General features: G+C 41.2%; 1 protein-coding gene across 1 annotated transcript in view; it reads right to left on the reverse strand.

The window, feature by feature from the left end:
• Nucleotides 1-10,095: 10,095 nt before the first annotated feature.
• Nucleotides 10,096-27,103, reverse strand: part of lgi3 (leucine-rich repeat LGI family, member 3) — a 43,284-nt gene continuing 26,276 nt past the window's right edge. Inside the window, exons 3-10 of the mRNA XM_079826563.1 lie at nucleotides 26,479-26,550; nucleotides 23,603-23,674; nucleotides 21,546-21,617; nucleotides 17,620-17,691; nucleotides 16,547-16,716; nucleotides 14,108-14,272; nucleotides 13,551-13,641; nucleotides 10,096-11,613 (exon numbers count right to left, since the gene is read on the reverse strand). Of these exons, the coding sequence (XP_079682689.1) occupies nucleotides 10,884-11,613; nucleotides 13,551-13,641; nucleotides 14,108-14,272; nucleotides 16,547-16,716; nucleotides 17,620-17,691; nucleotides 21,546-21,617; nucleotides 23,603-23,674; nucleotides 26,479-26,550 (1,444 nt within the window). The 3' untranslated portion in view covers nucleotides 10,096-10,883. The remainder of the gene's footprint in view (nucleotides 11,614-13,550; nucleotides 13,642-14,107; nucleotides 14,273-16,546; nucleotides 16,717-17,619; nucleotides 17,692-21,545; nucleotides 21,618-23,602; nucleotides 23,675-26,478; nucleotides 26,551-27,103) is intronic.

Here is a 27,103-nt window from a genome sequence, read left to right on the forward strand (position 1 = left end):
ACTTGAAAAGCACTGCAGTTGTCACAGACACGTCAGGTTCCACCCTCTACCAATCACAGCGCACTCCTTCCCCAGAGTACTGATCACCATCACCTGCACCTCATCACCACACTCATCACCAGCACTACAAGACTCACAACCACACAGCACTCCACGTCCGGTCTCGTTCGCATATACTTCAGGCTATGCTTACCTCAAGGACTCTACTACTGATACTTACCTGTCTCCAGCGTGTCTCCTTCCTTCCGTGTTCCTTGTCTGCTGTGTGGGTGTGTTCCTGTCCGTCCCTCAGTACTCCAGCGATCTACAGTCTCCAACGATCTCCAGTCTCCAGCGACCTCCAGGCTCCAGCGTCCTTCCATCTACAAAACAAAAGACAGTAACTCTCTCTCTCTCGCATCACCTTCTAATCTACCAACAACCGGTTTACTCACCTGCTCCACAACACCTGCTCTACTGTGGTCTAATAAACTACCCTTACCTGTTAACATCTGTGTCTGCCTCCTGTGTACTTGTAACAGAAGACCGGACCTTACCGAAGACCCAGTATGAGCCAACCGGATCCATTCCAGGAATTGGTAGATGCGCTTCGGCGTACATTTCATCCACAACCCACTCCAGTTACTGTTCATTCAACTGCACCAGCGAACACTAACCCATCTGTCAACAACCCTCCTTCACTACCTCCGTATGCTAGTCCCATGGCCCGGCTTCCTGCTGCAATGCACACTGGTCCTGGAGATGCAGCCGCACTTGTACCCGAGCGACACTTCCAAGATCGCCTTCATTACCGCTCAGCGGCAAAGCATTAATGTGGGCCGATTCCATCTGGTCACAACAGGGTGCGGTAACGCAATCATATGCAGCGTTCATTTCCCACTTCCGGGAAGTGTTTGGAAAACCGATCACAGATTCTTCAGCTGGTGAGAAACTTTATAATTTAAAACAGGGATCCATGTCTATTTACGATTATGCTTTGCAATTCAGAACGCTTGCAGCAGTCAGCGGATGGAATGAACAGGCGCTGATAACAACATTTCGGCAAGGATTGGAACCTCGGGTACGGCTGCATCTCGCTGCATGCGAGGACTCCATCGGCCTTGAGAAGTTCATCCAACATTCCATTCGCTGCGCCACTCGCATGCAGGCGTGCATCCAAGAGCACCAGGACCAGTATCCCTTCAACGTGCCCTTCCGCCGATCCGAACCCGTCAGCACCCCAGAACCAGCCCACGAACCCATGGAGTTAGAGAACTCCCGACTAACCCCTGAAGAACGCCGCCGTCGGCTGACCCAACGTCTCTGCCTGTATTGTGGTGAGCCTGGGCATGTCATAGCTGCATGCCCCACACGACCTCCGCGACCCATGGTGAGTGCCATTATTCCTGCTGATCATAAAATGAAACCACTCACCACTGTCGTCACCCTTACTGCCGCTAATCAGTCCTTCCAGAAAAATGCGGCTTTTTTTTGTGATTGTTGCGGGCAAAAATCCTTGATTATGCGGCACGTTTTCTTAAAAAATGCGATGAAAAATGCGGGATATTTATGCAATTTTATGCGATAAAATTGCGGGAACTTGCAAAAACTGCGGTTTGATGAGAAAAAAAGCACTACATCACAGAAAGTGCTGGAATATTTAAGTTCTCATCTTGTTTTATTGAAGACCTTAATAATGGCTCAAATTTACAAAACATTTAGTCAATCAAGTTCTGTAGCTTTACAAAAGGAATATGCTACAACTTCTGAAAAAATTAATAAATAACTTCCTGTTTTACAGATGTCGCTATACAAAACAGACATTTGAGTGCTTCCAATGCACAAAGTGCAATCTCTTAAAGGGTTAGTTCACCTAAAAATGAAAATTCTGTCATTAATGACTTCCCTTTATGTTGTTGGACACAAATTAAGATATTTTAGTTGAATTCCGATGGCTCAGAAAGGCCTCCATTGGCACAATGTACACTCTCAAGACCCATAAAAGGTAGCCTACTAAAGACGTCGTTACAAAGTCCATCTCACTACAGTGGTTCTACAATAACTTTATGAAGCGACGATAATAGTATTGTGTGCAAAAAAAACTAAATAACGACTTCTATAGTGATGACTGATTTCAAAACACAGCATCATGATGCTATGAATCATCGAGTCGATTCATGAATCGGATCGCCTGTCAAACTGCTGAAATACGTGACTTTGGCGATCCAACCCGCTGAATCGACTCATTGATTCATAACGCTTCAAACCGCTGAATCAACTCATTGATTCATAACGCTTCAAACCACTGAATCAACTCATTGATTCATAACGCTTCAAACCGCTGAATCGACTCATTGATTCATAACGCTTCAAACCGCTGAATCGACTCATTGATTCATAACGCTTCAAACCGCTGAATCGACTCATTGATTCATAACGCTTCAAAGAATCATGATGCTGTGTTTTGAAATCAGTCAGCACACAGGGAAACTGCTTTGCTCTTTTGCTGTTATTTTTGTTGGCCAATGGGAGTTTGTGCTTCATCATGGTTTCACCGGTATCTATGGTTTCTCCACGGGGTTTGAAGCTTTTCCATGACGTTCGCGTCGGGTAATCACGTCACTTCAAAACGTTCCCATGACAACAGGCGGAAATGGCGGCTCTTGTGTGAAGTAAACGAAAATGTTTCAACTTTCTGCTAATATATATGACTTTTTTTGCAACGAAAATGCGGGGATTATGAAATCATGATAGCCCCGCATATTTTGCACGCGGAAATAGGCAATTTATGCGGCAAAAGTGCGGCGTATTTGAAAAAATGCGGCCCCCGCATGAATATGCGGACTTTGGCTGATTATGCGTTAAATCACGCGATCGCATAATCGCGTTTTTCTGGAGGGACTGGCTAATGTCTCCCTTTCAGTGGTCGCGCTCCTCGACTCGGGGTCAGCCGGCAACTTCCTCTCCGGTGCCATCTGCCGCCAGTTACGCCTCAAGACCACTCCGTCTCCGACCACCTACAGGATCAGCTCAATAACCGGAAGACCCCTCAGTCGCAAGCACGTCCGTACCGTGGCTGGACCAGTCACTCTCCAAGTAGGGCTTTTACACCGGGAAGAGGCTCACATGCTGGTTCTGGAGGATTCGACTGCTGACATGGTTCTGGGGCGCCCCTGGTTGGAGCAGCACAACCCTACCATCTCCTGGAAGACGGGCGAAATCCTGAAGTGGGGCGACACTTGCTTCTCTCAATGTCTAACTGAACTTCCTCTTCCATCCTCGTCTCTGCCTGATCTGACTCTCTGTGCCACATCCATCGAAAGTCCAGTTGAACAACGCTCTGTCGATGTCCCCAAGTGTTACACCCCCTTCAGCGATGTCTTCTGCCCGCAACAGGCTTCCAAGCTGCCTCCACACCGGCCATGGGACTGTGCCATCGACCTGCTTCCGGGTGAACCAGTACCAAGGGGTAAGATATACCCACTATCCATCCCGGAGGAGAAGGCCATGGAGGAATACATCCAGGAAGCCCTCCCCCAAGGTTACATCAGGCCGTCTACTTCCCCTGCTGCATCCAGCTTCTTCTTTGTGGCAAAAAAGGACGGAGGCTTGCGGCCATGCATCGATTATCGTTCCCTCAACAAAATCACTGTTAAGTTCCGGTATCCCCTTCCTCTCGTCCCAGCAGCCCTCGAACATCTCCGTGGTGCCACTGTGTTCACCAAGTTGGACCTCCGCAGCGCGTACAATCTCATCCGGATACGTGAGGGGGACGAGTGGAAGACTGCCTTTATTACCCCTACTGGACACTATGAATACCTCGTCATGCCGTATGGATTGGTAAACGCCCCCTCCGTATTCCAGGATTTCATCCATGAGGTGCTCCGGGAGTTTCTCCATCGATTCGTCCTAGTCTACATCGACATCCTCATCTACTCCCGGAGCCAGGCCGAACATCGCCAACACGTTGCGGAGGTCCTCAACCGTCTACGTCAGTTCCATCTGTTCCTCAAGGCCGAAAAGTGTTCTTTCCATCAAGCATCCGTTTTCTTCCTGGGATACCACATAGATCACAGTGGCATCCGGATGGACGAGAGGAAGGTGGAGTCCATCACAACCTGGCCAGAACCCACTGCCATAAAAGAACTCCAACGCTTCCTAGGTTTCTCCAATTTCTACAGACGATTCATCAAAGGTTACAGCTCTATCACTCATCCACTCACCGGTATGTTACGCAATAAGCCCAAGTCTCTGTCCTGGACCCCGGCAGCCACCAACGCCTTCAGCCAACTCAAGAAAGCCTTCACCACCGCTCCCCTACTAGTCCATCCGACCCGGAAAGGCCCTTCGTCGTGGAGGTGGATGCTTCCACAACCGGAGTGGGAGCGGTGTTATCGCAGCAGCAGGGGACGCCCAGTAGACTCCATCCATGCGCCTTCTCCCGCAAGCTCAGCCCGGCGGAAGTCAACTACTCCATCGGTGACAGGGAACTCCTTGCAGTCAAGCTTGCCTTGGAAGAGTGGAGGCATTGGTTGGAGGGAGCCAAACATGCGTTCCTTCATCGTAAGTCCTATTACCTGGTCCGAAGAAACCATCCCCTCCTCCAATGCCTCCACGAACCCTCCGCCGGGCTGTCCACCTGGCTTGTTGTACCTCACTCGGACACGACGCACTCCCACCATTCACTCGGCTCACACGTCACTTGGTACTGGTCACCCGGGGGTCAATGAAACCCTCTCGTTGCTAAAAGAACGCTTCTGGTGGCCAGGGATGGCTAAGGATGTCAGAAGGTACAGGGCTGTAGGGAGTGTGCCATTTCCAAGTCTCCGCGTCATCTTCCAGCTGGTAAACTCCTTCCTCTACCCATTCCAGAACGCCCATGGTCACACCTAGGAGTAGATTTCATCACTGACCTGCCGGTCTCAGACGGTAATACCACCATTCTAGTAGTGGTAGATCGTTTCTCTAAATCTTGTCGTCTGATCCCACTCCCAGGTCTGCCTACTGCCATGGAAACAGCTGAGACACTCTTCAACCAAGTTTTTAGATACTTCGGAGTACCAGAGGACAATGTATCAGACAGAGGTCCCCAGTTCATATCCAGAGTATGGAGATCGTTCTTCTCACTCCTAGGTGTGGCCGTTAGCCTGACGTCGGGGTATCATCCACAGTCAAACGGGCAGACGGAAAGGAAGGTACAGGAAATTGGCCGCTTCCTACGTACCTTCTGTCATGACCACCAGGACTCTTGGAACCAGTTCCTGGGTTGGGCCGAGTACGCCCAAAACTCTCTGAGACAGTCGACCACAGGACTCACCCCGTTCCAGTGCGTACTCGGCTTTCAACCTCCACTGTTCCCCTGGGATGGGGAACCCTCCAACGTTCCTGCAGTGGACTACTGGTTCCGAGAGAGCGAGAGGGTCTGGGACTCAGCCCACCATCAGTTGCAATGGGCCCTGCGCAGACGCAGGATGGTAGCTGATCTCCGACGTTCTGACACCCCTGTCTTCCAGCCTGGTCAGCTGGTGTGGCTATCTACCAGAGATATCAGAATGCGTCTGCCTTGCAAAAAGCTGAGTCCCAGGTTCATTGGCCCATTCCCCATCACCAAGCAGGTCAATCCAGTCACCTATCAACTCCGTCTGCCACAAGGGTATCGTATACATCCCACTTTCCATGTCTCACTGCTGAAAGCTCACCACCCCTCTGTTTCTCCCACAGGACCTGATGTAGTTCCCGCCGAACCCCCCCCTTCCACTCATCCTGGAGGACGGTACGGCCTACAAGGTCAATGAGATCTTGAACTCCCGACGTCGTGGTGGTCAGCTGGAATATCTAGTGGATTGGGAAGGATATGGTCCCGAGGAACGCTCCTGGGTCCCAAGGAACGACATTTTAGATCCCAGTTTACTCCAGACCTTTCACGACAGTCATCCTGAGAAGCCAGCTCCGCGGGGTCGAGGACGTCCACCACGGCGTCGGGGTTCTCGGCCCTCTGGAGCGGGCCGTGGAGGGGGGGGTACCGTCACAGACACGTCAGGTTCCACCCTCCACCAATCACAGCGCACTCCTTCCCCAGAGTACTGATCACCATCACCTGCACCTCATCACCACGCTCATCACCAGCACTACAAGACTCACAACCACACAGCACTCCACGTCCGGTCTCGTTCGCATATACTTCAGGCTATGCTTACCTCAAGGACTCTACTACTGATACTTACCTGTCTCCTTCCTTCCGTGTTCCTTGTCTGCTGTGTGGGTGTGTTCCTGTCCGTCCCTCAGTACTCCAGCGATCTCCAGTCTCCAGCGACCTCCAGGCTCCAGCGTCCTTCCATCTACAAAACAAAAGACAGTAACTCTCTCTCTCTCGCATCACCTTCTAATCTACCAAAAAACAGTTTACTCACCTGCTCCACAACACCTGCTCTACTGTGGTCTAATAAACTACCCTTACCTGTTAACATCTGTGTCTGCCTCCTGTGTACTTGTAACAGCAGTAATGTAAACATGTTAATATAAATAACTTTGATAAGCACTGACGTAATGTAAATATAAATAACTTTAAAAAAATGCACTGCAGTAATGTAAACATGTAAATATAAATAAGTTTGAAAAGCAGTAATGTAAATATAAATAACTTTGATCCTTTGCACTGCAGTATTGTAAACATGTAAATATAAATAACTTTGATATAAAGCACTGTAATGTGAATTTAAACAACGGTCACTTTTCATTGCAGTATTTGTAAATATAAATATAACTGATAAGTGTACAGAATTTATTTGAACTATTTTATTTCTTTATTTATTTGAAATCTGTCATTTAGAATCTGAAATAGTGTCAGTTAAATGAAACCTTACGGTCTTACTGAAAATAAAATGGGAACTTATGAAACCAATAAAATGGAAATACTGCAACCATGTAAATGTGTACAGTTAATCCAAAGATATTTTTGTCCAATGCTTTTTTCATAATGAATATCATATATTTTCTACGTAACTTTATTTCAAATATTAGAAATTCTATTTAGACAATAATAAATGGTATTCTTTGAGCCAGCAGCGCTATATTGTTTCAATAACAATGTCAATACAGATGTAGCCTATAGGGTTCACTTCGTCAAATCTTGAAACAATGATTTTGCTTTTAAGGCTTAATGCACAGATTATTCTCTGGAAATGTTGAGTTATTGTATTTGGAAAACAATACACTGATTGAACCATGCTCTCATCAGCATGTATTGCCATAATATATTATAAATAATAATAAAATTTGTGTATGCATTTATTTTAATTATTGTGGTCTAATCCTCAGAAGGTGAAGATTCTGCTTTTGACCTTTTATAAAGGTACATGAGGAGAGAACCAGGCCTTCTGTCACTCATCGAAAGAAGGGGTGGCACAAATGACTTCTTCAAGGCGAAATTAGTCTTCCGCCGTCTGTTCTGGCTTGGATGCCCAATCTCTGGCACATGTCTACTGTCTTGACAGCTTTTCCTTGGCTCCTTAATAGAAGAAGCTATCTCCTGCTGCAACCTTGGGGACAAATCTTCTGGAAGTTTAGAGCTGGCCTTTTTACTTTTCTCCACTTTCTTTACCTGCTTTTTGGAAGAAGCATTGCTCTTCAAGTCTTTTTCACCATCTTCCTTGCTCTTCAGCTCGCCTACAGAATTAGCATTCGTCTGGAGTTCCTCTACAGAAGTATCATTTTGCTGTAGGAGCTTTTGTTGATTCTGAAGGAAGTGTTGTCTCTGGGCTACACCTCTTCGAAGTGCAAACTTGGCATCTGTCTTTGTCTCCACAGACACATCACTTTGAAATGGTTTAAAGCTTGCTCCTATATTAGTTTCCCCAGGCACACTTTTTATGCCATGTTCCAACCCGTCTTGGTTTTCTTCTCTGTTCTTTTGCTCTTCTTCGAGAGGAAATTGCTTCTTGAGCAGATAGTTGAACTGTTTTTTCAATTTGAGAGTTTTGTCTTCCTCTACTTGTGCCATTAAGTGGAGCCCGTTGTTGAATTTACTCCTGACGACAGAGTTGGGGATATAGCCGTCAGGAGCAACGGGCCAGATGATTTTGTCCGGCAGTTTGGTAGGTGACAGTGTCATCGTGAATCACGAGCAAAGAAACGGCAAGCGAACAATCGCGATCTAAAAGTGTGCATGGAATGTCTAGAGAATGTACAGCCGTGCGCTATTATGGCGTCATCGCATTGAGGCTTCCACATTCCATTCCATTCCATAACATTCCAAGCGCGCGCTTTTAAAAACAAACAAACAAATAAAACCGTTTAAGACACAATTACACTTTTGAACACACATTACCTTATTAAAACGATTTGATAACGTTGATTGAGTGAACTGGATCGATATGATTAATGTTTTGAAGGAAAACAAAAAGAGAAGAAAATAACTGGAACATCAAAGCCTATTCTGTCAAATAAGCGGGCTAAAAATATTATTATTAGGCTATAGCTATTATTGTTGTTGTTGCTAATGCACAGGAATACTTTGATTACTGAATTGATGTAGCTATAGGCTACGTGTTTCATGGAAATATTTAAATTTGATTATGATAAAACGAAAAAAGTTCTCAAAAGTCTCTTTTGTAATAGCTATATATATCAAATCAATCAACAATTTATAGATATAATCTATACCATTATATATACTTAACTTTCTTTTATCAAGAAAGCCTTTTTGAATAAATATTGCTAACTGTCATCAATTTCAAGGACTTTTGAACAGAATTAGTTCACTAAATAATTTCATTGTAAACCCCACACTGCCCCCTGCAGGCATCAGCTGACTATCACATGGATGTCCGGTCTTGGCACCTATTGAGATAGATAGCAGAGAAAGAAGGAAAGGAAAACCTCTTCATCTTTGGCATGAGGGCAGAGGACGTGGAGGCTATGGACGATAAAAACTGCGAGAGGGTAAGAGAAACAAGGTCAGAGATTTGCTGTTACTTACCATTTTGAAGTTTGTGTTTTCCACTATATATTACATTGCATTTTGATCGTTTTGTAGGTGTATATTGACACACATACCCTATCACAGCACACTTATAATCAGACATGGTTCTGCTGCCTTTCATAAAAGGCAAGATATATCCCAACCAGAGAGTCTGCATTTAAAGGGATAGTTCACCCAGAAATGAACATTGTGTCATTAATTACTCACCCTCAAACCCAAAACCTGCAAGACTTTCGTTCATCTTCAGAACACAAATGAAGATATTTCAGATGAAATCTGAGAGCTTTCCATTAACAGCTACACAACTAGCACTCTAACGCTTCAAAAAGTTCATAAAGAGATTGTAAAACTAATCCATATGAATTGAGCGGTTTAGACCAAATTTTCTGAAGAGACTCGATCACTTTATATGATGAACAAATTGAATTTAGGCTTTTATTCACATATACACATTCATCAACCCACACATCAATTGTGGTAAAACGGAAGCTCAAGCATGTTCGCTTGACATACGAGAACCAATGAGGTTCATTCTCGTGTTACAACAAATTTGAGCTTCCGCAAGAACCAATGAGGTTCATTCTCGTGTTGCGCTGCGTGTTTGAGCTTCCTCAAGAACCAATGAGGTTCATTCTCATGTAACGCAGCACGTTTGAGTTTCAACAAGAACCAATGAGGTTCATTCTCATGTAACGCAGCACCTTTGAGTTTCAACAAGAACCAATGAGGCTCATTCTCGTGTAACGCAGCACGTTTGAGCTTCAGCAAGAACCAATGAGGTTCTGTTTATGTTCGCTGATCAATGTTAATATGTGAATAAAAGTCCACATTTTTTGAAGAGAAACGGTTGCTTTATATGATGAACAGATTAAATTTAGACTAAACCACTCAACTCATTTGTATTCGTTTTACGATCTCTTAATTAACTTTTTGAAGCATCAAAGTGGTAGTTACGTAGCTGGAGGGACAGAAATCTCATCTCTTATCTTCATTTGTGTTCTGAAGATGAACAAAAGGCTTATGGTAACAGTGTGAGGATGAGTCATTTAAGGACATAATTTTCTTGGTGAACTATCCCTTTAAAAATAATAATAATAATATTAATCATGGTAAACTGAAAAAGAAGTAATTCATGTGCAAGACAAACAGATATTTCAACTTTATTTTGACGCATAATAAATTACATTTCCACCACAGTCAATTATTGCAATACATGCTGATGTCAGCAGATGTTTTATAATGACATACCAATTAGTAGTTTGGTGTTTTGTTCTCAAGTAATGATTCAGCATTTTCAGGGAATAATCTGCATAGATTAGCAAAGCCTTAACAGTCAAGCTCAATTGAGTGATGAAAATGTTATTTTTCTTGGTACCATAATATAATATTCTAAAAGACATTTTGGTAACACTTTATTTTACATTGTCTTTGTTACTCATGTTACATGTACTTACTATAGTAGCCTAATTACATGCAACTAACCCTCAACCAAACCTTAATCCTACCCCTAACCCTAGTAAGTACAAGTTAATGATTATTACTTGGTACTTAAATATACAATATTGCACTGTAACAAGGACACCTTCAAATAAAGTGTAGCCAACATTTTCATGTTATGATGATACATGAATCAGGGAATAACATCTGTCTAAAAATATAATTTCACCTTTTTTATATGAAACTGCTGAACAATGTGCATCCTATTAGAGACAACATGTATTCATTGCAATGCATATGGTAAATGTCTATTTAGCTTTGAAGGCCCAAATGGGTAATCAGTTTTAACATGTTTATTGAGATGTGTGAGTGTATTTAGCAATGACTGAATCAATACATGTGTGTCAGCAGATGAAGAAAATGTGTGGAAATTATACAGTTCTTGACATTTAAGCGTTTACAGCCCCAGTAAAATGTCTCCAGCAGCCTATTTGGCACTGAGGTCCACCACGAGATGCTGGTACGCCATGGTCTTCCCTTTGAAACTGGCTGCTAACAGAATATCCTTATTGTCAACAGAGACCAGGCTGAACCCTCGAGGCGCTAGCATGTTCAGTTCCTGAAAGGGCTGGAACCTTTGAGTGAGGTCGTCCCACAGATAGATCCGAGAGAATGAATAATCGCTCCCCAGCAGAAGGTACTGCCTCACTCCAACGCTGAACGGATACACGGCCATTGAGCCACGTGACGGCAGGGTTTGAATCTCCACAAAGCGCTGGTTGTCCCAGCGCAGGATCTTCGAGTCTCCTATGAAGCGCGTGAGGCAGAGATACAGCACTTTTCGTAGCCAGAAGTGCTTCACCATCTGCACATCGCCTGAATCTGTAATCTGCGAGTGGTAGACGAATTGCCGTTGGCTGCGGTTCCACTGATACACCACCGGAGGCTGCGAGGAGCTAGAGAGTATGAGGCGCGGTTTGCCGTCCATCTCGAGGAAGTCGATGTGAGTGTCTCTGTGCCAGGGATGGAGAGACTGGTGAGAGTAAAAGCCGTTACTGTTCCAGCGGTACAGGCTGGTGGAACCGGCTTTGGAGCTGTCGACGACAGCAAAATACCAGTCCCCTTCGATCTGGAAAGTCTCTATGAAGTTGGGTTTACGGACACGGGTGGTGTCGATGTCCTGGATTTTGACGAAACGCAATGGAGCTTCCTCCCATCTGGCAACAACAACGGGATGTCATAATAACAGATGATGATATATTTACATGCAAATATTATATAAATCTTTGAGGTATTGAAATAATTTACTAATTAAAGGTGCATTCAGTAGTTTGGTGCCATTTTAAAATGTTTTACACATTAAGAAATAAATTAGGCCGTTTACACCTGGTATTAAGATGCGTTTTGGTCACAAGTAGACGACACTAAATACAGGTGTAAAGAGGGTCTAAAACATTTTGAGCTTGTTCACTTTCAACCACTTCCAGAGGTAGTTGAAAACACGTTCGAACAGCCATAAAACGTCTTCCCTCCATCTACTGACTTAATGGGAAATGCCCTAGCCAGATGGGATTTAAACTTTTTTGGCTGAAGACCCAAAAGGTTTGGTTTAAAGATGAAAATCGTACCAAGCACTATGTTCTCTCACCATTCCTGATTTTTTTACTCTCCACCCTTAAAAATAAAAGTGCCAGGAAGAACCAAATAGGGGTTTTTCACGGCAATGCCATAGAAGAACAATTTTTGGTTCCTTGAACCATTTTGTGAAAGGTTCTTTAAAGAACCATTCTTTTCTAATCATTTTATAGTCTAAAGACCCTTTCTGCACTACAAAGAACCTTTTGTGCAATGGAAAGGTTCTTTTGACCATACACCCTGGGCAAAGTACCTTTATTTTTTAAGAGTCATTCACATGCATTATACGACTGACAGACTGCAACGGTTGGAGTTAAAAATCTTAATTTGTGTTCTACTGAAGAAACAAAGTCACCTATATCTTGGATGCCCTCACCCTGGGGATTAGCAGATAAAAATCATTTACATTTTTGGGTGAACTATCCTTTAAAGTATGCGAAGAACAGCAATGGTGACACTAGCTAAATAACTACTGATTGCACCTTTAGTTAGTAAAGAATGAAAACAGCATTGTAATTTCTTTAGGGTAAAATCTGATAATAGACAAAGTATATTCAGACAGTATCTGAGAGTAGTGATGGGAGACATTAAGAATTTCCAAGTTCTGAATCAACTTAACCATTTGCTTCGTAAAGTGTAAAGGTAGACATGATAGAAACCGGTAGAAATCTGTCAACTTGTAAAGATTTTGGACTATCGTCTCTATAGTGGTTACATTCTTGTGACATTGCTGTGCTGGGCGGCCACGAAAGCTTATCGTTTGTATGCATTTATAATTGGGGTGTAACGATTCACAAATGCCACGGTTCGGTTCATGTCACGGTTTTGGAGCCACGGTTCAGTTCATTTATTTCATAAAAATCACATTTATTTCATAAAAATTGATGACACACACAAGTAAATGCCCCCGGGGCTCGTTCGGTTCGACATGAGAGTATCACAGTTTTTCGGTTCGGTTTGAATATCATTACACCCCTAGTTTATAACCATTGCGGTTTAAAAACTGTTGATTTTAAACCATTGAAGCGCAATAAACAGCAAAAGACAACTCATTTCACTATGCGCGCGCTGTCTAAGAGAGATGCACGACATATCCCCCACCCCTATGTAAATGCATCGAAAACTCAGTCCAAACATAATGACAACTTTTAAAAACCAATTTCAAAAGTTTTCATGTAATCTACAAATAATTAAATACCATTAAATATGACGGTCCTGTAAAATTTGTGTTTTATTCATTTGTATTCTTGTTTTGTTTGTTATAAACTAGTTCAATTAGAAGCAATTAAGTATTTTGTATTATACACGCACGAGTATTACAATTAAAATGAAAAATAAAACTGACACAAGATCAGTTAAAAAATGGCCAATGGCATACTGGCGAAACATCAAAATATTTAAATATTGATAAAGTCCAAACCACTGATTCCAAACAAAAGATACATAAATGTTTCACGATGCAATGTTTCGAATGTGCCCATCACTACAATAGAGTCCATAACAAAAACAGTGCACATACTTGTAGATGTGTGATCCTCCAAAGAGCTGAGCCACAACCATGTAGAGAGTGTTGTTGATGACCACAGGTTTACAGTAGACAGCAGAACGAGCTGGAATGCACAAAGTACATTTCAAATCATTATATTTCGATAATTTTGTTGGTCCTTAAAAAGTTCACTTATTTTGATACGTCGACTCGCATATACTTCATAACAAAAAATATTTTCAAAACAAATGACATTGAAATATGGTTAAATTGCATGTACTGATGAGTATTCATGGTAAACTAAAATATACTTTAAAGACAATAGAAGTAATTGTGAAATTACATATAAAGATGTACTGAGGTCCTACTAAAGTAATCTACCATACATTTACATTTAATTGCAATATACATGGAATTAAGTGTCTGAAAAAATGTACATTGAGCTGTCGCTCTCATGAAACCAGACTGTGTGTAACAGGTTGGGAACCACTGCTTCAGAGAATATCGCCATATAGTTCATTTTCATTTTTTGTATTGGTGTTTTCTATTAAATCAAATAATAAAAAATCTAATTACAGCTTTTGACTTACATGTGATGTTGTAATGTGTCTTGAAGAGCATGTTCACATGATCCCAAATGAACACGGTGCAGATTCCAGTGTTGGGCTGCGCGAAAACGACGTACTGGTCATTGTTGAACTCGTATGACTCCACAGACAGAGACTGGAACGAGTATATCTCATATACGGCAAAATCTGGATTAGAAGAATGCTTAATATTAGTCAGTGTAGCCTATATCCTAAGTTCTAAGGTCCTGTGGTGTGACATTTAATTACAAACATTCCATGTAGCCTTTCAATATGTAATTTTTGTATGATGCATGTATAAAAATCAGAAAAGTTTTGTTAAATAATTTTAGATAGCACATCACAACCAAGCGGCAACCATAGATATACATAATAAAGGCTAGATGTCTTACAGCGGAGTCTCTAACGTCATCACCGGCGGCCATCTTGTCACAGGCAGGGCTCTGTGGTTCCTGATGTAAGGTGAGTGATCTGAACACTGTCGACCTCCATTAGCCAGCAGCGCAGACGAGATATCTAGCCTTTATTATGTTTATCTATGGCGGCAAACTTCCGCAGTTTGTCAGGAAGCCAATACGGAAGTGACTGCAATTCATCAACTGGTCGCTAGGCACAGACTCCAGAAGGGAGCAGAATCTCATTGAGTCCATTCAAACTCAATGGACTCTTCCAAGCTTTATAAATGGCAATGAATGAGTCATGGACATTTTTTTAATATAATTAATAATATTGTGTTCATCTGAAAGAAGAAAGTCATATACACCTAGGATGGCTTGAGAGTGAGTAAATTAAGGGGGTCATTTTCATTTTAACGTGAACTAATCCATTAACAGTTTCTGCATTGTCCTGTGTTGTGACCATAAACTGTAAAAAAATATGGACGTAGTGTCCGTGACGTCACCCATAGGATTCTGAAGAGCCGTTTTGAAGCGTAAAGTAGGGTCGAGCTGGCCATTGTCATCTTGGCAGCGCGTCATTGCGCGTCACTCAACTTAAAATGGGGAAAGAGGCGGGACATGGGTGGAGCTGAGGTGACGTGATGACTAACAGACAGCAGACAAACGACAATCCACCTGTCACTCAAAGTGAACACCTCCTTAATTATGCAGAACTTTAAGGCATTATATAATGTAAACGAATGAGTTATAAAAAAATTCACCCCCCTCACAGTTGTCATGAAATTAGATATATAGACCAAAACCACAATTTGTACCAGGCTGTAAACATGTTTTCTTCTGCTGGAGGTTGCTGCTTGATTGTGACATGGGGGTGGAGGGGTGGAACTTATCACTCTGAACAGGTAAACTCATCTACTCACTAGTCACTTTCACAGTCTTGTTGTGATCACACACTTGCACTATTCTTACTTTTTCTACTTGTAGATTTTAAAGGGGTCATGAAATGCATCAAATCTTTATATAATGTTAATCAGGGCTCAACAATAAGCAATGCTCGGGCCTGTGCTGCATCATCAAAGTTTATCATTTACACTTGCCAGATCAATCGCAAGAAGGCGCGAAAGGGAACTCTGACGTTTTGTGCGCACACATTCAAAAGATGTGCCCAGAAACCTGCATTGAGTTCTCTTTCACTTCTTCTTGTGCTTGAATGGACAAATTCACACAAAATGTGTCAAAATGATCTTCTTGGTGAGTATCCTAAACGTATTTGGTTATGGCTAAAGTAAACGTAAACAGTTTAGAAAGAAAACGTGTATAAGTATATTGGAGCCATGCAGCTCTTAAAGTGACGGCAGCCTAATATTCCTGCCCTCTGTGTTTTAATGTACACAGCTCTCTGAATAACCTTTGTAACTTTAATAATGATTAATCTATATTTAATTTATACAGTGAAGTGTTATTTTTACATTTGATTACTTTATTCAATTTCTGTACCTGAAAACTTACTGTTAGACTTACCTGAAAATCATGAAAAGCACTTTTTATTTCATTTGTATTTTTGTTCTATTTTATAATTTTGTGCTATTGCTATTATTTGTTCTTATTTTATTACGGACTGTTTACTTGTCTTGAATTTTTTTTATTAGGTAGTCTAGTCATTTTTGCAGTAAGTATTGTGAATTTTTTTTTTTGCATGTGTCAAACACAATGGATAAATAACTATTTTTATTTATTTATTTATAACTTTTTTTGTCATGAGGCCAATCAAATTTTTGTCTGGTCATGTAAAAATTTGAACCACTGGTCCAACCGGGCCATAGCGTTGACCCCTGATCATAAACTTTTGTTGGTCACAGAATGCATTAATGTAAAAGCCAATGGAAAATCCTATATTGGCTTTTTGTCAAGGGAACCAGGGTAATGTGAACTTCCATGTTGGTCTACGAAAATACGTCATCCCTGCGGCACTCTGTTGTTTAACTTAAAGGTTTGTTTGCAGATGAAATGAGCCTGGATCTCAAGAGTGTCTGAGTGGCTTTACCTGCACTTATGCAGTTGAAGTCACGTGGAGTGAGGTCATGGATGCGTCGACCCTGAAACTCAAAAGGACTGGCGCAGTAAATGGCTGGGACGGAGGTGTTGGTCTTCTCCATCCAGTCAACCAACCATTTGATCTTACAGTCGCAACGGAACGAGTTCCCTCGAAGGTCTCTGCCAAGAGTGGAGAGAGGAGTAAAAAGATACACAAGAGATAAAAAGAAAATGATTATAATAAAATTATAGAATAACTTTGATCTGAGAGGTATTGTTTAGTACAGGGATCTGGAACATTACATAATTTTTTTTAAACAAAAATATAGTTTAACAGAACATGCATACATGTTATTTATTTCAAAATAAGTAGTTTTAGCTTTAGTACAGTCAATGCCAAACGACAATAAAAACGACTCATTTAATTTTGGAAACATGTTACCTTTATAATATATTGCTTATTATTTTTCACACACAATATAAATGGGCCATGAAAGTATGTCGCGTATTTCAGGGTGTTCACACTTGTAGTTTGGTTCGCTTTGTTCATTAGGTCCAGACCAAATAAACATTTAGCCCTGCTCCGCTTAGCGTTCACATTGGCATTTTAACACTGAACCTAAAGGCATAGAGATATGTTCATAACCCGATTGGTCTGCTTTTATTACGTATATTTCATGACAGAACTTACTGAACATCGAAAAAGCGTTCGTTGTATGTGCGTTGATGTGCAACAACACGACTATGACGAGAAAAAACAGGTATACTTGAGCATTGTCCTTTTTAGGGCCGCATCTTGTGACATCATGTCCTGTTTTTGGTTCGTTTACGTGTCTTTGGTCCGTGTTGCATTCATATTTCATTCGAACTGCACCAGAGTTCATTTAGAAGTGGTCACGCTCCGCTTGTTTGGTGCGCTCCAGGGTTCAGATGGCAGCGTTCACACTTATTCAAATGAATCACATTAACGGAGCAATCACACCAGGGTTTCGTTTTAACCCATCCAAAAAATGCCCACACATGAACATGAACACACACTTAGTAAAACAGTCCTTCACTCATATTTAGGTATATGGTACGTACAGGTCTGTGAGGATGTCCAGGTGTTTGAGGAGATCTCTGGGAAGAAGCTGCAGGTTGTTGTTGGATAGAGACCTGACACAGAGAAAGAGGAGAGAAGAACATTCAAATCAGAGACCTATTCATCATGTTGGACCGCAGATTCATACCTCTATTCTTCAATCAAATCAAGAAGGTACACTGAGCGGCTCATCATACTAGAAGCACGTGTGAATTACAATTCTCGGAATATTTCGGTTGCACTTTATTTGACAGTACGTGTGCATGTACTTACCTAAGAAAGTACTGGTAATGTAAGGTACATGGGTTAAGGTTAGGTTTAGGGTTACCCAGTTATTGTAATAACTATAATATGTACATAGTATCTACATGGAGAACAGGACTGTAAAATAAAGTGCTATCAAGTTTTCTGTTCCAAATGCGTCTGAACCACTCATCTACACTGATCAGGCATAACATTATGACAATATTGTGTTGGTCCCCCTTTTGCTGCCAAAACAGCCCTGATCCGTCGAGGCAATGACTCCACTAGATCCCCGAAGGTGTGCTGTGGTATCTGACACCAAGATGTTAGCAGCAGATCCTTTGAGTCCTGTAAATTGCGAGGTGGGGCCTCCACGGATCGGACTTGTTTGTTCAGGACATCCCACAGATGCTCGATTGGATTGAAACTCGTTGTTGAAACTCGAATTCATTGTTGTGCTCCTCAAACCATTCCTGAACCCTTTTTGCTTTGTGGCAGGGCGCATTATCCTGCTGAAAGAGCCACAGCCACCAGGGAATACCGTTTCCATGAAAGGGTGTACATGGTCTGCAACAATGCTTAGGTAGGTGGTACATGTCAAAGTAACATCCACATGAGATAGAGAGGAAGACTGAAAGATAACAAGGGGGACTTATCATAATTCAAGACTATAGTGTTTTATTCGATATAGCTTTTTGTTGTCAGGAAAGCTATTGTGCCCCATTATCCCACGTCAGAACACCAGAGGTTTCCCAGCAGAACATTGCCCAAAAGATCACACTGCCTCCGCCCGCTTGCCTTCTTCCCATAATTCATCCTGGTGCCATTTGTTTCCCAGGTAAGTGACACACAGGCACCCGGCCACCCACGTGATGTAAAAGAAAACGTGATTCATCAGACCAGGCCAGCTTCTTCCAGTGCTCCGTGCAGGGCCGGCTCTAGCTCTTTGGTTGCCCTAGGCGAGATTGAGTCTATACACCCACGCCAGTGTATAGTTGTCATTTTCCTTCTGTAAGTATTTTTCTAGATATTATCCATGTTTTCTATCTTAATGACACACAAGCAGACAACCAAATAAAGGATTTCAAGGGGGAAAAAAAGTATTAACTTCCTTCCTGTCACATGAGACTGCCAACTTCCTACCCCTACTTCCAGGGAGCACAACGAAGGCAAACCCTCCCAAAGAAAGGTCATTTTTATGTCACTAATAAGTATTTTTTGTTGACATATGTATATCAACATAATCATGAAGGTCTCTAGAATCATCCAAACAAAACAAATCTTACAACAGATCTATAGTTTTTAGTATACTTAGTCAAACATAATAAATTTGATTATGAATAAAGATTGATCTGTTGAAAGCAGTTATTTTGAGTTAGATGCTAAATGTTCTCCTCTTATACATATTTGACATTGAAGGGGTGCATACAACATATTTGCCCACCGGCAACTATAGTTGCCACAGATTCAAATACGATTTTCAAGAAAAAATACAAAAACCTGGGGAAAATAAATGCAGAACATGCCATTCAGAAAAAATTGGGCACAAATGGGTTAAGTATTTATAAAAACTATATAAACAAAAATGCTCCTATAGTTACTCCAAGACTTAAAAAGCTAATTATGACTTTAAAGGTCATTCCAACACTTAATCAAGAAAATTAAGACTCAACTGCAATAAATTGGTCATACACAAATGCTAGAAAGAATGTTCAAGGATATTTACCAAATATTAACTCCATAAACTGTGCAAAAACTCTCTTAAGAACCTATACCCTCTACAAACAAAAGTGCTGTTATGGATACACTGTACTTACCACTACAAAATTAAAATATATAAGTTCTTGTAGCTCTATCCCTATCTTAAATAATAAAAGATGAACAGTTGTTTCTGGCGTTTCTATTCACCTTCAAAATTGACGCAGCATTAAAATTTGGCTCGTCTGGATTTCCTTATTGTCAGTGAAATGCGTAGTAATATGTAGATAACTAGCTAGCCAGTTATAGCTTAGTGACAGCAATAAAACGTCCAATGCCGTCCAATATTAGTTGATAATATCGATAATACGAAGTAAATTTATTTTGTTTGACACCTTTATGGCTGAGATGAGAAGACTTACCTCTATACTGGGCTTTCTTTTGATCGTCTGCCTTTCTCTTTTTCCGTCCCTGTGCACTCGAGGGTTTAACGTTAGACCGCTTCATTTTTGAAGAACGCGCCAGTGATGAGCACTTGCCTGACCTAACGCCTGAACGCCTGTGCTCGACAATAGCCTACTCACCATCAATTCAATCTAATAATCAGGTTAAGTAATTAAACGTGTGGCTGAGGGGGCGCCCAATGATGATCATGTTTAATAAACAGTATGTTTTATTTCGCTTGTTTTAATTCTATGCTTAATGGGAAGTAAGTTTAAGGGCGCCACTAGAGGGCGCCTGCGCGCGCCCCCGACACATTTGTCGCCCTAGGCAACCGCCTAGCTCGCCTATAGCAAACGCCGGCCCTGGCTCCGTGGTCCAGTTCTGATGCTCACATGCCCACTGTTGGTGCTTTCGGCGGTGGACAGGCGTCAGCATGGGCACCCTGACTGGTCTGCAGCTAAGCAGCCCCATACGCAACAAACTGTGATGCACTGTGTATTCTAACACCTTTCTATCAGAACCAGCATTAACTAAACAATTTGAGCTACAGTAGCTCGTCTGTTTGATCGGACCACATGGGCCAGCCTTCGTTCCCCACGTGCATCAATGAGCCTTGACCGCCCATGACCCTGACGCCAGTTCACTTTTGGACCACTTTTGATAGATATTGACCACTGCAGACCGGGAACACCCCACAAGAGCTGCAGTTTTGGAGATGCTCTGACCCAGTCGTCTAGCCATCACAATTTGGCCCTTGTCAAACTCGTTCAAATCCTTACGCTTGCCCATTTTTCCTGCTTCTAACACATGAACTTTGAGGACAAAATGTTCACTTGCTGCCTAATATATCCCACCCACTAACAGGTACCGTGATGAAGAGATGATCAGTGTTATTCACTTCACCTGTCATAATGACTTCAGCGTCATAGTTTTATGCCTGGTCGGTGTATATAGAGTCATTTATATAGATCAGGTCTGAACCCTTTTAGAATTAGAGGTGAAAAGACCATATCTGTTGCTCAAGACAAACCTCAGATAACATGTATCAATAGGAATTAATTTTAAAGGTTGGCCTCCCTGAAATCCACTGTAGAAGTCAATGCCGTTTTTCGTCTTAATATATTGAAACTGGTCATTCAATTCATGTTTAAAATGATTTAAGAAAGTAAAGTTACAAGTGTAACAACAAAATAATTTTACAGCTTATTTAGGTTTTCTTTAATCCTTAATCCAATTGGCAACTGCTTTTCTTTATGTATTTTTTATCCATTTCAAAATGTAATGAAAAAAGAAAGGATAAATGTCATGTTTTTTGGGGGGCATTTTCAGTTGGAAAATGGATAAAGCATTTGCAAATTCCATTTAAATGTTGCTTTTAAAAATGATATATTGTTACATTTAACTACATTTTAAAACATGAATTAAATAATCACATCTCAATGCATCTATGCTGTACTGTACACCAATTTAAAATGTGTTTTATAAATGTATTTATTATTTTTGAATGAACACATTAACAATTGACTCCAGAAGGAATACATACAGATGTGTCAGAGACTTCAGTCCTCTGAATGTGTGCTTTGACAGGGCTTGGATCTCGTTGTTCTCAATAAATCTGTAAAGAAAGTAGGGTGAGAAAAGAACATGGGAATTAAATGAACCATTTAAGGCACGTATATATGAATTCAACCAACAACTCATTTGTCAGACAGCCACAAAGTGAAATATTAGCAGATTTGCAGGTGAAGTCATTAAAAAGTGTGGCATTTGAGATAGAAAGATAAAAGATCAGGGCAGGGATATTAATCAAATGGCAGCTTCTCTCCTTCCCTATTTATTGTAATAATAATAATAATGCTGTTCCCTGATGGATTCGAGAGTCACAGTGTTCAGGAAAACGACGCCTGCCTCCCTCTGCAAACCTTGCCGCATTTGCTTTGTTTAAAGCTTTTATCTTAATGACACTGAGGTTGTGGGCGTTTTCATTAATGCTAAAAGCTTTCTGCAATAGCAAGTTCTTCCCCCTCTCTCTCTAGCACACTCTTTTATCTCATTCACTCTCTTTCTGCAGTCATTGAGCTGCCAGTGCTTTAGTCTGAAAGACAACGCTACCTGAATCTTAAGAAGGATTCAGGAAACAGCACAACTTGCATGATGGGAGATGCAGACACACACACAGACACACATTTTTCATGTTTTATGAGCACTTTCCATAGACATAATGGTTTTTATACTGTACAAACTGAATATTCTATCCACTTACACTAGCTTTCTGTATGATTTATAAGCTGTTTTCCTCATGGGGACCTCAATTTAGGTCTGACATGAGTCCACAAGTCAGTGTGCTTTTAGGTTGAATTCACCACTGGGATAGAAAAAACATGAACACACACACACACACACACACACACACACACACACACACACACACACACACACACGCACACACACACACGCGCACACACGCGCACACACACACACACACACACACACACACACACACACACACACACACACACACACACACACACACACACACACACACACACACACACACACACACACACACACACACACACACACACACACACACACACACACACACACACACACACACACACACACACACACACACACACACACACACACACACACACACACACACACACACACACACACACACACACACACACACACACACACACACAGACATTTTTCTTTTAAGAGGTGTCACGGGTAAACACTCTACTATTATATAATGAAAAGTTAAAAAAAGGGGAAAAAAAGCATATTTGGCTAGAATTCACAAGTACTTTTGACCAGTCATTAAGGAAGAAATGTGCTTTTTGGCATCTACCGAATGACCTGTAAAGGAAAGTGGTTTAATCAGCTTTTTCATTTATAGAAATGACCACAAAATCTTTGGTGAATCAATATGAATTTGACTCATCCTCCAACAGGAGGCTCTTCTGTTGATTCAGCATTGTGAAATGCAAACCGCAGAAAAAAAGGTTATCAAATTCTAACTGACAGCGGAGAAAGAGAGACAGATAGATAGAGAGGAAGACTGAAAGATAACAAGGGGGACTTATCATAATTCAAGACTATAGTGTTTTATTCGATATAGCTTTTTGTTGTCAGGAAAGCTATTGTGCCCCATTATCTCACGTCAGAATCTGTCAGGTAAATGTTCTGATGGATGTTCATTGTCAATGGCTGTGCAAATTAAATCTCTGATAATTAAACATTTGCTTCACACTTGATTTTGTATGAACATTACTGACTATAATCAGCAAAACCCTGAGGAAGATGTTCTGGAAGATGATCTCATAGAAGTACAGAAAATTAACTCTACTTTAACAGAAACCATATCTTTAGCTCTATCTTGCATTTATGTGAGCAAAAGCCAGTGAAAATGTCAGAATAAATCACACGTAAAATGCAGAAGATATCCTGAAACATCGAATCTGTCCATCTGTTTGACAAGTGATCAATCCACCCACTAACACACTCATCTATCTTTAGAGTCAACCATCGATTAGGCCATCCATCCATGATCCATCCAATCCATCCATTCATCCAGCAAACAAACATACTTACAGGTACTGCAGGTGTCCAAGACCAGCAAAAGCATCATCAGAAATCAGAGAGAATGTGTTTGAGTTCAACAGCCTGTGCAGAACGAAAAGAGAGAGACAAAGATAAGAGTTTGCACTTTCACTGAGCTATAGATCACAAAAACATTTCTGTCATGAGTCAAATCTCGGAGTGTTTGGCTCGGGAATGGATATTTGTTCTTGGCAGAATAGACCTGCTGCTGTAGGTTATTGCTGCTGCTTTTAGAGTAAGTACGGGACTTGCTACTGCCAAAACATACTCTGTGAGAAAGTAAGACATGCTTCTGCTGTACAAGCATACATTAATTACCTGTAGCAGATCTATACAGGTGGACCTGGGGGAGGTGGATGATTTCTAAAAGTACGCTGCAAACTACTACAGCAAATGCTGACCAAGTATTTGAAGGTTGCGGATGCAAGCTGATTGGCTACTGATACAGCAGGAACCAATCAGCTGGGTCCTATAGAGAATGATGTGATTGCAAGCGGATTGAGTTAAAGGTGCAGTGTGTAGTATTTATGAGGATCTATTGACAGAAATACAATATAATATACATAACTATGTTTTCAGTGGTGTATAAAAGACCTTACATAATGAACCGTTATGTTTTAATTACAGAATGAGCCGTTTCTATCTACATACACCGCGGGTCCCCTTACAGTGAAGTCGCCATTTTGCACTGTCATATTTCTACAGTAGCCCTAAACAGACAAACTTCTCTACAGTCTTGTGTGGGCCACCGTAGCTTCTCTATGTGCTTCGAAAGGGAGTGGTGAACGGTTGCAATTCACACACTCACCACTAGATGCCGCTAAGATTTACACAGTAACCTTTAAGGACCTATTAGCCTGTGGCATCTAGAGTTTCATGACAGAACTTTGCTTTTTTCATACATTTTTTAGGCATTTTGCCAACATTCTCTGTGTTGTTGTTATTGTTTGTTCAAGAGCGTAAAATAACTTGATGTGTGCGCAAGACTGACACAACTTGAGATGCAGCCACACAGACAGGAGATTGACATACAGCGCGTTCTCTTCTGTCTTGTCGCGCTTAGATGGTTTAAAAGCATTTACATGAATAAGAGCGTGATCATATATTTTTAATGCGCAAAAATTAAAAAATGAATCGCCCGCATTAACACGTTAATTTGCCCAGCACTAATTCTGATGCATCGACTTGTAGATGAGCCTGTATAATTCACTCTTCCACTTCTTCAGAATCAGTTTCTGGCTGAATTAAACCAGTATTTCCACTTGCTATCGTGCAGCGTTTACTACAGATCTCTGAGCTGGTGTGAGTGAGTGGAGGCGGGGCTAATTTGCATATTCATGGCTCCGCATATGCTAAATAAAGCAAGGGTGTCATTCAATCTATTTTAAAGGAACACGCAACTATTAGAGTTGAGTTTTACCATTTTGGAATCCATTCAGCCGATCTCCGGGTCTGGCGGTAGCCCTTTTAGCATAGCTAAGCATAGATTATTGAATCTGATTAGATCGTTAGCATCTCGCTCAAAAATGACCAAAATGTTTCGGAACTATACTCTCATTCCTGCATAATAATCAATGAACTTTGCCGTCGTACAATGGGTACAGCGGCACAATGATATTACGCAACACCTGAAAATAGGCTAACTTCCGTCAACAGCAAAGTTCCTTGATTATTATGCAGGAATGAGAGTATAATTCCTAGCCATATCGGCCTAGAAAATCGCAACTTTTAATTTTCCGTCGGTCTTAGTACACGATGTAACTACAGAAGAGTCAAGTTTTAAATAGGAAAAATATCGAAACTCTTTGGTCATTTTTGAGTGAGATGCTAACGGTCTAATCAGATTCAATGATCTATGCTAAGCTATGCTAAGACCCGGAGATCGATTAAAAGGATTTGAAAACGGTACAACTCAACTGTTTAACTCTAGGGGAGTTGGAAAATGAGCCTATTTTCAAAAATAGTTCCGTGTTCCTTTGGCATGATGAAATTATTTTCACAGGGGAAAAAAAACCCCATTCAAATCTGTCATTTTGGTGATCAAATATGAGTTTTAAGGAACACAATAATTGACTAGGGTAGGGTTACCAAACGTCTTGTTTTCCCAGGACATGTCCTGTTTTCAAGTCCTGTCCTGGCCCTAATATAACAATTTTCTATCCATACAGAGGGGCCATACTTTAAACGTATTGAAATTAATAAGGAATCTTTGAGTAAACTTTGAGTATCATTTGAGTATCTCATTGCCGGGCCGAGTCTCCTGGTTTTCGGTAATCAAAATATGGTCACCCTAGACTTAGGGGAACTTTTAAAGCAGCATTGCCTGAAAGATTACCATGTAAATCAAGTGTGACTGCCTCTGGAAATTATGAAGCCACAATAAATTCCTGTGGCTGAAAGCACATCTTGCCTGTTGGTCTCAAATATCAGTCAGAACGAAGAGCACCATGCTTCATGACATTTAACTATATGGAACAGAACGAGATGTCCAGATTTGATTGCTGCTAACAGTGGATTTTCTGTCCCAAAAATATCATATTTTTCATGTTTAAATACAGTTATATAAATGTGTTTGAATGTGTATCATTTGTTTACTGATTCAGTGACTAGAGAAATGACATGCTGTCATTTGAAAACAAACTTCTCTCTTGTGTCTTTCCCACACACACACAGGGAGGACAGAAGCGCAGTTGTTGTGTGAGTGTGGGCAGTCTGTAAATGGAGGGTCTGTCACTGATACACATCACACTACACACTGCTCAGACATGATGCAGCTGGCAAACACTGCAATTCTCACTCCCTTTTCAAACACGCACAGGCCATAATAAGAAAACGCAGAGGAGGGTTATTGTACATCTAGTACTCACAGGAACTGCAGTAGGTGCATGTGGGAAAAAGCTCCTTCAGGAATCTCTGTGAAGGCAGCGTTCACCATAGTCCTAGAACAGCAGAAACCATTATCATCATCATCATCACAAATGTAGTTGCTTTTACTGTCATCTTAAAGTAAAAGCTCATGAGTTCAGAAAAGTCTTCATAACATCTGAAAATCTAAATCTAGTATGTTGATTTGTAGTTTCATGTCCAGATGCTTTGTCGTTACTTGGCTCCAGTCAAAAGCGTCCAACCCTCAAGATTATGTATGTCCTAAGATATGATTATGGTCCTGTATGTAAGTATATTGGGTTGTTTTCCCCCGCTTAATTGTCCTTCAGGTGGAACTGCTTTAGAAGATTAATAGCACATCTCTATAAAGCTGCATGATTTAAGTTATTATTCAGGTGCAAAGCACAAGCAGTGTGGGATGAATGAGTGTACTAAATATTTAGTACTTGGATTTATGGGTTTGAAACATTTCTAACTCTAAGTATAACACTGGCGTTATGATGAATAACTCAGGAAATGCACATTTTTTTCAAATATACTGTAATATACGTCATTTAAAAACAGTTAAAAATCATTTCAATCTCATTTTAAGCAGTTTGGCCTTTT

Source organism: Gobio gobio (assembly GCF_949357685.1).
Source record: "Gobio gobio genome assembly, chromosome: 10".
NCBI lineage: Eukaryota > Metazoa > Chordata > Actinopteri > Cypriniformes > Gobionidae > Gobio > Gobio gobio.